At 47.7% G+C, this 12,059-nt stretch overlaps 1 protein-coding gene across 3 annotated transcripts in view; it reads left to right on the plus strand.

Annotated features, from left to right (window-relative positions):
- Positions 1 to 12,059, plus strand: part of MYLK (myosin light chain kinase) — a 280,349-nt gene that overhangs the window by 161,268 nt on the left and 107,022 nt on the right. For all 3 annotated transcript variants that reach the window (XM_073231525.1, XM_073231526.1, XM_073231527.1), the window contains exons 4-9: positions 1,485 to 1,533; positions 2,324 to 2,489; positions 3,411 to 3,576; positions 5,382 to 5,400; positions 6,606 to 7,141; positions 7,665 to 7,871. In XM_073231525.1, coding sequence (XP_073087626.1) covers positions 1,485 to 1,533; positions 2,324 to 2,489; positions 3,411 to 3,576; positions 5,382 to 5,400; positions 6,606 to 7,141; positions 7,665 to 7,871 — 1,143 coding nt within the window. The remainder of the gene's footprint in view (positions 1 to 1,484; positions 1,534 to 2,323; positions 2,490 to 3,410; positions 3,577 to 5,381; positions 5,401 to 6,605; positions 7,142 to 7,664; positions 7,872 to 12,059) is intronic.

A 12,059-nucleotide genomic window follows, 5' to 3' on the forward strand; every position in this document is an offset into this window, starting at 1 on the left:
TTTCTCTCCTACTTTTAGCATCATTTCCTTTGACCGGAAACACAGAAAGCAAGGTGCTAGCTGAAGAGCAGAGCATCTTTAGAGCTTGTGACTCTCACAGAAGGACTGATGGGTTTGCACTCCCTCCAGCAGTGTCTGAGGGGCCCCAGCAGCTTGACTGCGACTCTCAGTTGGGTCCTGCCAGAACAGGTCTCCTTTCATTAGCTCAGGAGCTATTTACCCTTGAAACAGAGCTAACTGAATAAAAAACACACACATTGGGCAATGAAAACTATCCACAGCTCACTAAATAGTCATGTGAAGCAGAAATGCATGTACAACACTTGCCAATCTATATGGAACCACAGCTTAAATGTCATGTTGGTGTTTGTTATTAATTTTCTTTTCACTAAGGTTCTGCTGAAACCTTACACCAAATACGGCCTGGGGAAATACTCAGCTAAGGTCTGCCTCCTCCATTCCTCTGTTCCCGTGTATCCAGATAGATGTGATCAGTGCCAGAATTTAAGGAAGTTTACCCTTTTCTGGTAAACACCCTCCAAATCTCCCATTGCAGCTGCCCGCTGATGTGGGACAATGACTTCTGCCCCTTCCATGCATGCCTTGGGTGGGGTTTTATAAACATTCCCAGCTGGTGGCAAAAAGGGAACAACTTCCAGGCTGATCACCATCTCAGAAATGTCCTCCTTCTTTCCGGGTCCCTACTTCTCAGAACTCCCCACTGCTTTATAGTCCCTCCTGTCACATTATGGATTTCCCTCCCTGGCAGCAGCAGCTGGACAGAAGGAGCTGACCCCAGCTGCTTGCTGGGCTTCTACGTAACTGCTTCCTGGCCCCCACATGCCGCATGGCGGCGCCTCACCTAGGACTGGCGGTGCTCTGTGCACAGCAGGCGCGGGTGCTTGTGGTGCTGGCTCCACGGCAGCTCACCTCTGGTGATCTGCTCCCGTTCCAGCAGCACAGGCATTGCTGTTTGCTGGGCCTTGAGAGGAAGGAGGGATTGTGTGAAACGTGAATAGATGTGGTAAGAGAGATTCATGTGCATCTCCCTCCCTACCACTGGGTCATTTTCTGGGGAGGTCTGGAGCACTACAGATAATCCCCATAGTGGAAGGCCCAGTGGCATGTTTAATAGCTCAGCAGAGTGTTCTAGAACAGGCAGACCTAGATGCCTTCCTGCAGTTACTGGCTCTGTGACTCAAGAGGGCAACTTAACTTCTCTGCATCTCATTTTTCTCCTCTATGTAAAAAATAGAAAGATAATGTATTACCAGCCTCCTTGAATTATTGCAGGAAGTCATACAGTGCAGTGTATGAGGTGCCCACCATAGTGCTTGGCGCAGTTGCAGGCTCAGCCAGGGTGAACTGTTTCCATCATTATCCCACCCATCTCCTCTTGTGGACGCTTCCTGACTTTTGTTGCTCCAAGTTGGTGGCTCAGACCTAACTCTTCAAACCCCTTTCTCTTTGCTTCCAACTTGCAGGGGGCTTTGTGAAGAAGCATGGTCAGCCTGTTGTTCCCAAAGCCTTGGGGTAAGTTCTGGGATGCTCAAGCCAGGGTAAGGGATGGGTTGGCTTTTCCTGCTGACATGATAGAACAGGCCTAGGTAGTAAATCTTCTTGGACATCCTGGGTTATAATAACTAAAGTGGGAGCCTATTGAGATACAAAGTGTCACTCACACAGTGCCTCCTGACCTGGTGGCCTCTGTGGATAGCCCCTTTGACAGATCCAGCTGCTAGATGCTGAGGAAGTAGGGCATGTGGCCATAGTCTGCAGGGGTCTCTAACAATCAAGGCACTAGTCAGAAGAGTGGGCAAGAGAGAGTGTAGAGAATCTCACAGGAGGTCTTTACAGGTCCAGCCTAGAAGTGGCAGATAGCACTTCTGCCTATAGTCTGTTGGCCAAAACTCAGGCTTTTGGCCAGAGCGCAGTAGAATTCAGGTCATCCTGGACCTTCTTGGACATCCTGGGTTATAATAACTAAAGTGGGGACCTATTGAGATATAAAGTGTCATTCACATAGCGCCTCCTGACCTTGTGGCCTCTGTGGATAGCCCTTTGACGGATCCAGGTCTGCCTGGACCTTCTTGGACATCCTGGGTTATAATAGCTAAAGTGGGAGCCTTCCTTCAAGGGAGACTAGTAAGTGAAGTCTAGCTGCATGTCCAGGAGATAGAGGAAATAGGCTTTGGTGCCACAGATTTTTCCAGAGGGTGCATCTGAAATGTGTTTGAGGCATAAAGTTAAGGCCCCAACTTGCATGGGGGCAGAGAGAAGAGAGTCTGAGTTGCTGCTGGATTCGCTACTGATTTCTTTCCAGGGACAGGTTTGCAGCCCCTGCAGTGGAGACCCGTCCTAGCATCTGGGGAGAATGTCCACCAAAGTTTGCTACCAAGCTGGGCCGAGCAGTGGTCAAAGACGGACAGATGGGACGATTCTCCTGCAAGATTACTGGCCGGCCACAACCACAGGTCACTTGGCTCAAGGTGAGGTTTTGTCTGCCCCAAATCTGGCCCACACCTGGAGACCCTGAAAATTGAGGGTTAGATCTTTAGACTTGTGGGAATTGTCTTTCCAATCAGTCCTTTCTGTTTCAACCATAGATGTTCTCAAGGCTTCTCTGTGTGTTTGATACCCATGCTTATTCTTGTCCTGATCTGAATTCTCTCCCTCTGTTGCTGTCTACATTGTTCTATAATCCACACACTCATAAAACAGCATCAAACCTAACCATCTCAAGGGAGAGGAATTTGAAGTCATGGGACTAGGTTTCAAGCCACAGCTCCTTGTTTCACAAAGCATGTGATCCTGGGCAAGTCATCTGACCTTTTGGAACCCTGCTTTCCTTATCTGTGAGGCAGAAAGAATCCCCCTTGCCTCAAAATCCTGGTGGAAGGCTCCTTGTGGAAGTGCTTTATAAAGTATTTGGGACTGGGCAAAGCAGAGTCAGCAGGGGTGGGTGTTAAACAGGGCAGCAGGGAGCTGTAGGGGGCACTCGGGGTCAAGGCTAGGGAGAGTAGGTTTTTCATAGATGAAACCCCTGAGTGAAAATGAGTGATGGGGTGCCTTTTACCTATTTCCTAATTCCCCTGAACTGACCCCCAGGAAAGAATAAAAGAGAGAGACAAAGGAAAACCAAAGTGAGGAGGAGAGGATTTCCCACCTCCTGGGAGGGCTCCTTTGAAACAGGTTCCATGCGTCTGGCCTACCCTGGACCCAGTGCCACGCCGTACATGGAGACCTCGAGTTAGAGCCCTGAAGGCCCGGAGCATGCTGACAGAGCCCAGAGTAGAGGGCTCTGCTGCGCACGCACACTGTCTGTCCCACTAGGATCTCCGGGATGTAGGAGGACAATGCCAAAAGGTGAGCAGGTTTCTCTGACTGTGCTGCCCTATCGCCACACACAGGGAGATGTGCCCCTGCAGCCAAGTGCCCGTGTGTCCATGTCTGAGAAGAATGGGATGCAAGTTCTGGAAATCCATGAGGTCAGCCAGGAGGACGTGGGTGTGTACACCTGCATGGTGGTGAACGGGTCGGGGAAGGCCTCCATGTCAGCTGAGCTTTCCATCCAAGGTATCAACTGTGGGGGGGCTAGTGCACTACAATCACTTCCTGGGGTCTGTACCCTCCTAGAAGCAGCTGCTTGTTCATCCCTCATCAGTGTGTTACAGTGTCACACTTACATACCAGTGCGCTCCCCAGGGGCAGGCTCTTGAGCCAGAAGAAAGGAAATTGGTGAGCAGCACCAACCCAGCCATGGAAGATTCCCCACTGGCATCTCCACAGCCCACCCCACTGCTGGGTTTTCAGTCTTTATTTCTTGCTCAGACTCTTTTTTCGCATTTCTGATTGCCAACTGGAAAAGTGGACATTGGTAATTTCTTGCCATCATCCCAAACTTAACCTACCTTAAATTTAATCGTCCACTCTGTCCTTCAAGTCAGGCGTTCCCTCCACCTAACTCTTTCTACCTCAGGATTCTCATTTTCCTTCCCACCCAGCCTGGGCAGTCAGCATCGCCTTTGACCCCTGCCTCTTCCTTGCTGCCATCATGAGACCCTGTCAGTTCTTCCTTTGAAATCCCTCTGGCTTTGTCTCCTCTCTCCTTTCCCCGCAGTTCTGCCAAGTCCAGCTTAGGGAAGCTGGAGCGTGTGGCTGGAAAGGGATCTCCACCACCCCTGGCGCCAGAACCTTGAGAAGGAGGGACCTGGGGAGCCAGGGGGGAAGGCCCGTCACCGTCTCCTCCTTTCTTACCTTCTCTTCTGTCATTTTTCTCCTCCACATCTCCCTCCTTTCTCCACAGCTTTTCCTCCTTGTTCTCTTTGCCATTTTAGGCCTGAATGTTTTTCACAACTCACTGAAAGAAATTTATTCTGCATTGCAACCCCAGACATGCATATGTACATAAACATACTTAACTGAAACAGGTTTCATGAAGCAACCCTGAGCTGTACTGGTACTGTGGTACCAGTACAGCATGTACAGTACACGCTGGTGTTTTCTATTCCATTCCATACCTCTAAGGCAGAAAAATCCTGGTCCTGACCAAAGAATTTGACTTCACAACTCACCCTGGGACCAGGGCCCGCTGTTAGGCATCGCAGTAGGGCTTGGCCACTCTCCCTTTACTTGCCCAAGTAGTGAATTAAAGAACTGCTCCTTCTGAATTACTTAATGACAGCATGGTTTGGTGCTTGAGTTGTTTTTTTTTTAATATGCCCAGAAAAAGCCCCTTAAAAAAACAAAACGAAAAAACTGGCAAAATGTCAGTATTTCCTGAATCTGGGTGATGGCTTTCAGGGTCTGTTTTGTCCTTCTCTCTACTATTATATATTTTGAGATTTTCCATGATAAAACTTTTAAGGAATAGTGTGGCAGGAAAAAATGCAGATTGTTTGATTTTTCTTTGAAGAACCGAATAAAATGACACCTCCCCTGTATGTTTTTTAACTAGGTTTTTGTAAAAAGGGATCACATTTGGAGGTTTGTTTTTGGAAGGCACGTGTAAATTAAACTGGCTTGAAATTTGCAGCCATTAGTTTTGTTTGTCCCTCGATTGGCTTTTGTTTCCTTCTGTAGGGTGGTGACCAGGACAGGTCCCACAGTGTGGTAGCCGAGGCCACGGTGAAAGGGCCAGGGCAGCCGTGGAGGCATTGAGGGTGTCTCCCGGCCTCAAAGTCATTTATCAAACTAACCCAAGGAGTTCAGGCCCAGGGAACCTGGAAGGAGTCGGGGAGGTGGGACCCCAGGCACTGGGGAAGGTGAGAGCTTGGGGAGTGAAGTGGTAGTGAGTGGAAGAGAGTGCCGTATGTAACTTTGTCCTCTTTGTGTGTGAAATATTCCACTAACAGTGTTTCTACCCTTCTCCCCTCTTTCAGGTTTGGACAATGCCAGTAGGTACGTCTAGGAGTGTGATTATTGTTTCCCTCTTGAAATGCCCTGCAATAAAAAAGGGATTGTAGTCGAGGCCCGCCCTGAATTTGGGAGCCATCGCAGAGGGAGGAGAGCTGGCTGGTTGGGGGCGTGGCCTCGCTCGGGTGTTTGCACTCCTCTTGTGGTTTGCCAGGCGGATTCTCCAGAGGCTCCGCATCAGTACCGACACTGTCAACGACATAGTGCGTCATCTTTCTCAATGTCTTTTGCCTGGGCTCTGTGCAGGCAGCTGTCAGCAGGAAAGACGCGCTGCTCAGAGAAGGCTGCTCCAGGCCAGAGCAGCTCGCAGCTCCTGCACATCTTCACCGGGGAGTCCCCTTCCTGGGTGGGGGGCTCAGTGCTAGGTTCTGGAGTGCAAGGGCCTCTAGGGTAGCAAAGGGCTTTTCCCAGAGCTGCACAATTCATAGTTACGAAGTGCAGTGCGTCCATGAGAAAGAGTAACAGAGAAGCACTACTTTTGACTGGAAGGTCAGAGAAACCCTTTCTGAAAACTTGAGGTTTGCACTCAGGCCTGTGAAGAGTAGTATTAGCTAGGTGAAGAAAAGCTCAGGGAGACAGTGTTCCAAACAGGGGGTGGCATGAGTGAAAGCGGTGAGATGGGAGGCAGGCATTGGGGGGACCCAAGAGAACCACCGTGTGGCTGCAGCTTGGTAGGCAACGGGGACAGTGTCCTTGGAAATTCAGCAGGCAGCCAGAGCCGGCTCGCACAGGAGCCTCCTTGCAGGCCATCTTGAGGAGCCTGGTTTTAATGCAGCGGGAAAGCTCTTGGAAAATCCTTAAGCTTAAAATGACACAATTTGATTTATGTCTTTGAAAGATTGCCTATGCTTGCTTTATAGAACGTGGATTAGAGAGGCAGCGTGGACGAGGGTTGTGGTTTGCAGTAGTTTACAGCACTCGTGGAGAAGCAAAAGGGGTGTATTTAATAAGTATAGACAGAATGTCTGGATTAGGGGTGAGGGATGAGGCAGTGTCAAGAATGGCTGCTGTTTTCTGGCTCGAGGCTGAGAAGCCTGCAGAGAAAGACTTGTGCTCTTTGCCTGGATTTGTGGGCTTTTGTGATCCCTGGAATCTGTGCCTGTGATGAGTAATGCTTGTGAGTAACCAATGATCATTCTGCTCCTCCGGCTCTTTCCCACTGTCCTACCCCAACTGCCACCACCACACAGGTCATTTGGGAGAGGAGCAAAGATGGCCAATTCAGATAACAGGAAGGAAGTGACCAATGGAATCACGCAAGGGCCGAAGCTGGACAGCCCAGAGACTGCAGCTGAGAGAAAGAGCTGCGCCAGCACCCAGAGAAGTGGCTCTCTGACCTGGGCCACAAGTAGCCAGCCTCAGTCCCTGAGGGAATCCAAGCTGGAGCCGTCCGGGGACCTAGTCAGAAAGGCCCCGAGGACCCCCCTCCTGCAGAAGACTTCCAGCACCATCACCCTGCAGGCTGCAAAAGCCCCGCTGGAACCAACTGCACCAGTCTCAGGTGCCCTCTCTCCTTTCAGAGAAGAGAGGGAGGGGCCAGCTGCTCCCCCTCCAGCCACCCTCCCTGCCCGGCAGCCTGGCCTGGGAAGCCAAGAAGCCGTGAGCAAGGTTGGGACTGGGAAATTCCCCATGGAGAGCCGGAGGGAGTCAGCATTTCCCAAATTCGAGAGTAAGCCCCAAAGCCAAGAAGTCAGTGAAGGTCAGACAGTCAAGTTCAGATGCGAGGGTGAGTAAAGCGACAAAGGTCATTGGTCCCCCCAATGCAACCCCTGGGTGGTCGCTCCCTTCCTTCAGCACAGTGGTCTGTGCCTCCTGTACCCACCCAGCCCCTTGGACTAGACACCACCCCCTCACCCCTGAAGCCAACTCACAGGGGTCTTCCCTCAGGAAGGACTCAGTTTAGTAAAGTCCCTGGGTCTGAGAAACTCCACAGTGGCCCATCTGTTCACTGTGTGTGCCCTAGAGGGGAAAGCCCATCATCACCATTATCATCAGAACACAGGCCTCGGGGTCTCTTTCTCTTTCCTCCCTTTGTCTGGCTTTGGTCGGTCTGGAGCCCTGGCTTGTCCCTTTGTGTCCCTCCTCCCCGAGGACCCTGCCTCTGCTTGGGATGTTTACTCTTGTGGAGTGGAGGGTTGAGGGGTAAGAAAGCAGACTCAAACAGAAGTGCTCCCAACAGAGCTCTTCCCTTGGGTCCAGGGCCCACCTGTGCTCTCTAGGAGCCTCACATCCTTCACCTGGCCCTGTAGTTTCAGGGACCCCAAAGCCCGAGGTGACCTGGTTCCTGGAAGGTGTCCCCGTGAGGAGACAAGAAGGCACCGTTGAGGTCTATGAAGACGGCAGATCCCATTACCTCTGCCTGCTGAGAGCCCGGGCGAGGGACGGCGGCAGCTACAGCTGTACAGCCTCCAGCGTCCGAGGCCAGGCATCCTGTGCCTGGACCCTCCTGGTGAAAAGTAAGTTCCTCCAGGTCGCCCTGGGTTCTCATGGGAGGACCATTCCAGGCACTTCATACACGGCACAGGTGTCATCCCCTGTGGCCCCCAGCCCCATGCTGAAGCCAAAGTCATTGCTCTAGGAAAGGGATTCCTGATCAGGAGCTCACAACAGAACCACCTCAAAATAAACACGCCAGGGCCCATGCCCAGCCCAGCTGAGAGCCACTTTTTTTAGCTCCCCAGCTGTCCGAATAGTGCCATGACTTGCTTTTGTAACCGCAGAGAATCTAACATTCACTAAATATACATGTTTAGGGTAATATGAGATGATGTGGGATCCCACATCTTTTATGTTTATTGTAGTATCTGTTTATACAAGTAATGTGTATTTGTTGCAGGGAATTTAAACAATATATAATCTCATGACTCAGAAATAAGTATTTTAGCCTTCTTAAAACAAAATTGGCATTGTGGTATTTGTATAACTGCTTTCTGTCCTAATTTGCTCATGTTACATAAGCATATTTCTATGCTATTTCTTTTGATATTATTTGGAAACATGATTTTTAATGGCCATATGGTATTTCATAGAGTAATGTATTTTTTGTAATAAAAATAATGAGGCATACTTTTATTGTTGAATATTTAGATTGTGGCCACTTTTTTCACTGTTGTAACAAAATTGTGGTAATACCCTCATACCCATCTATCTCTCTGTAAAACTTTCGCTTCGTTTTAAATGCTATTTAGGAATCCTTGACCTACATCGCACTATTGAGGAACCTATTAAACCCTGGGATAGAGTCAGGAGAGTTCAGGCTGTTGGAAACTCTATAGGTTATAAACAAATAACCTTCACCTATATTTTCAACAAATAAATTATAAGTGAAAAGAGGAGAGGAAGGACAACATAGAGGAACTTAGATGAAAAGATATGTAAGAGGCATCAACAATTGCAATATATGGACCTGATGTGGATCCTGATTGAGATACTTTAAAGAAAATTTCTATGAGAACATGAGGAAAATTTGAACACTGACAAGATTTGCTATAAAGGAGTTAGTCCTAATTTTAAAGTGTGCTAGTGGCCTTATGTTTTGTTTTGTTTTTTTAAGTCTGTGTATTTTAGAGATATAAATTTAGTTACTAGTGAAATGATATAATTTCTGGTATTTGTTTCAGAGATAACCCATGTGTGATGGGAATTGGTAGGGGTATAAATAAAATGAAATTGGCCATATCTTACTACACTGATGAACAGTGACTGCATTGGGGTGTGGGTGGGGACTTGATAATATGGGTAAGTGTAGTAACCACATCGTTTTTCATGTGAAACCTTCATTAGAGTGTATATCAATCATAACTTAATAAAAAAAAAAGAAATTGGCCATGAGTTGATAATCATTAAAGCTGAAAAACAGGGATAGTAATGGTTCACTATATTGCTTTCCCTACTTGTATGTATGTTTGAAATTTACTATAGCAAATGTTATCCAAAAAAGAAAGTAAAGAAAAAGAATGTAGTGGTTCATCCATATAGTGGGACATCATGCAGTCAGTAAAACAAATGTGGTTGATTTACAAACTGATGGTAAAACATGTCCAAGATACGTTAGTAAGGGAGAAGAGCCAAGTGCAGAGCCATGTGTCTCATATGCTATTCGCATAGAAGGAAAAAATATACATATATATCTGTGTGTGTGTGTGTGTGTGTGTGTGTGTGTGTGTGTGTGTGTGTGTGTGTGTGTGTATGCATAAAATTTTTCTGGAAGGGTCCACACGTTGCCTCTGGGAAGGGAAACTGGGAGTCCATAGGAAGTGGCAGGGAGTAGTCTAACTTATCAGTCCATGCCACTGATTCATTTCTTAATTGGGATTTTTTACTATGTTCGTGAATTCCTTTGCAAGTAATATTTTCCGTTTGGAGGCAGAGGTACCTGTAGGCAGAGTTCTCAGGTCCAGGGGCCCAATCCTCATCATCCAGGGCCCTGTGTCTGGGCAGAGGACAGACACATGGCATCATGCCCACCAACGGTTAAAAACCAACAGGCTGTCCTTGGAGTGTTGGTTATCGTTATTAAATGCAAGCTGTGCACAGAGACTGTACTTGCAGCAGGTTGCGGGTGAAAGAGAATGTTGGTTTTTAAAGCTACTGCAGCTGGGGCAAGGGAGATGATACATGGTACAAAGCTTGCTGTTCTTATCAAGACAGCTGTTTGTTTGTTTTTGAACGTTGCTTCTCAGAATGTTGCAAGCCTTTGGTTAATTTCCAGAGTCCTGAAAAAGTTGATCTGACTGTTTTGACCAGTGTTCCTGTTGCTTGTAGGGAGGAGTGCATTTTCAGAAGTCCTTACTCTGCCATTCCAGAAGTGTTTCTTGCTTCCTTTCTTCTTGGAGACATTAACTGTTCTAGAACTTCTCCAGACAACTTCATCAAGATGCAGACCATCTGACATGTGTTCTTTTAACTTTTCCCACAGCACCCTCTTTCTCTCTTTTCTATCACTGCAGAAAAGCTGTCTGGTTCCCTTACCAAGACTTCTCTTCCCATCCTTTCCCATCTCCAAAAGATCTCCCACCATTCCTTCAGTCTGTCAGTCTTCCCTTGTCTAGAGGCCTGTCTCTTCCCCTATAAGGATGTTCTGGTCTTCCCCATATGGAGAAGGGAGAGAAAATCGTCCTTGTGCTTGACTGCACCTGAAGTTGCTGCTTGATCTGTCTACTCTCTTTCATCCCCAGATTTGCTGCAGGCAGGCCTGTGTACAGCTTTCATTTGATAACAGCTAACACTCCACCCACCGAGAGCCTGCTCAAAGTGCCAGGCTTTGTGCTAAATGCTTTACCTGCATTCTTCCATTTCATTGTCCCAACAATCTTCTGAGATAGAGTTACACCCATTTTCCAGATCAGAACACTGAGCCATAGTGAGGTTACATGACTTGTTCAAGGCCACTTGCCTTATAAAAGATAACATAGTTCTAATCCATGTTGGTCTAACACAAAATTCATATTCTTTTCAATGATTCCTAAAGGCATCTGATAAGGGAATTTGATGCTGTCAGGGGAAGGGGTGGAGGTGGTGCCTTTCCACACCTCTCAAGGCAGTCTGTCCATCCCTTCTCTTGGTATCAGTCCCAGTCAGATGCACCATCATTGTGACTTGTAGCGGCTGCCCCACCACTTCCTCTCCCTTTAGGGGAGCTCTGGCCTAGAGGAAGTAGTGTGATACAGAGTCTGAAAGCTGGGTGTAAAGACTGGCTTCACTAAGGGGCATTATGATTAGCACACAGTATAGGGGGGCCACGGGGAAGGCAGTATAGCACGGAGAAGACAAGTAGTGATTCTATAGCATTTTACTATGCTGATGGACAGTGACTGTAATGGGGTATGTGGTGGGGACTTGATAATGGGGGGAATCTAGTAACCACAGTGTTGCTCAGTGATTCTATATTAATGATACCATAAAAAAAAAAGACTGGCTTTCCTATTGGGCTTGACTGTGGGAAATGACTAACTTCGTCGAAAATGAGCTAAAAGTGCAACCTCATGGCATTGTCACTGTCACATCTGGAAGAGTACCTGGCACAGAATAAGCTCTCAAATATTAGTTTGTGCCTTTAAACCCCTTCAGTATAATATGGTTTTCCCCTCATCACTGTATCGAGTAGCTTCTCTTGAAAAGTTCTAGTGAAATATCCAATTAACCTTTTCTTAGCTCTCAGCCACCTTGACCTTTCTGCAGCATGTTCTGCTTGCTATAAAAGAGGTTATCTGTCTCTGTTGCTCTTAATTAAGATCCCCAAGCTACAAAATACTCCCCAAGTCCCCAATGTAGAAGGCTTCTGGAAAGTTCATTTCAGTGGTTCTCAACCAAATGTACATCAGAATCATGAGTAATGCATAGTCTCAGACCCCCAGTGGTTCTGAAATTGGCCTAGATTGGAAAACTAGAACACATGTGAGTCCTTGTCATTTGATTCAGTCCTGGAATTGGAAAAAAATAATTATTTATGACTGAAATGTCCTCACTGGTGGGCATGTGGTCTTTGCAAGTAAAAAGCCAGTCACAAGACCAGGCAGGGTCTGATGGGACATAATGAAGAGGACAAGAGACAGTAGGAAGTAGAGCAGGACCAAGAAACAGGGTAAAGAAGGAGCTCTGGGGATGCTCCAGGACAGCAAGTCCAGACAAGGTCGGGGCCACCC

This window comes from Manis javanica, chromosome 3, assembly GCF_040802235.1.
Source record: "Manis javanica isolate MJ-LG chromosome 3, MJ_LKY, whole genome shotgun sequence".
Classification (NCBI taxonomy): domain Eukaryota; kingdom Metazoa; phylum Chordata; class Mammalia; order Pholidota; family Manidae; genus Manis; species Manis javanica.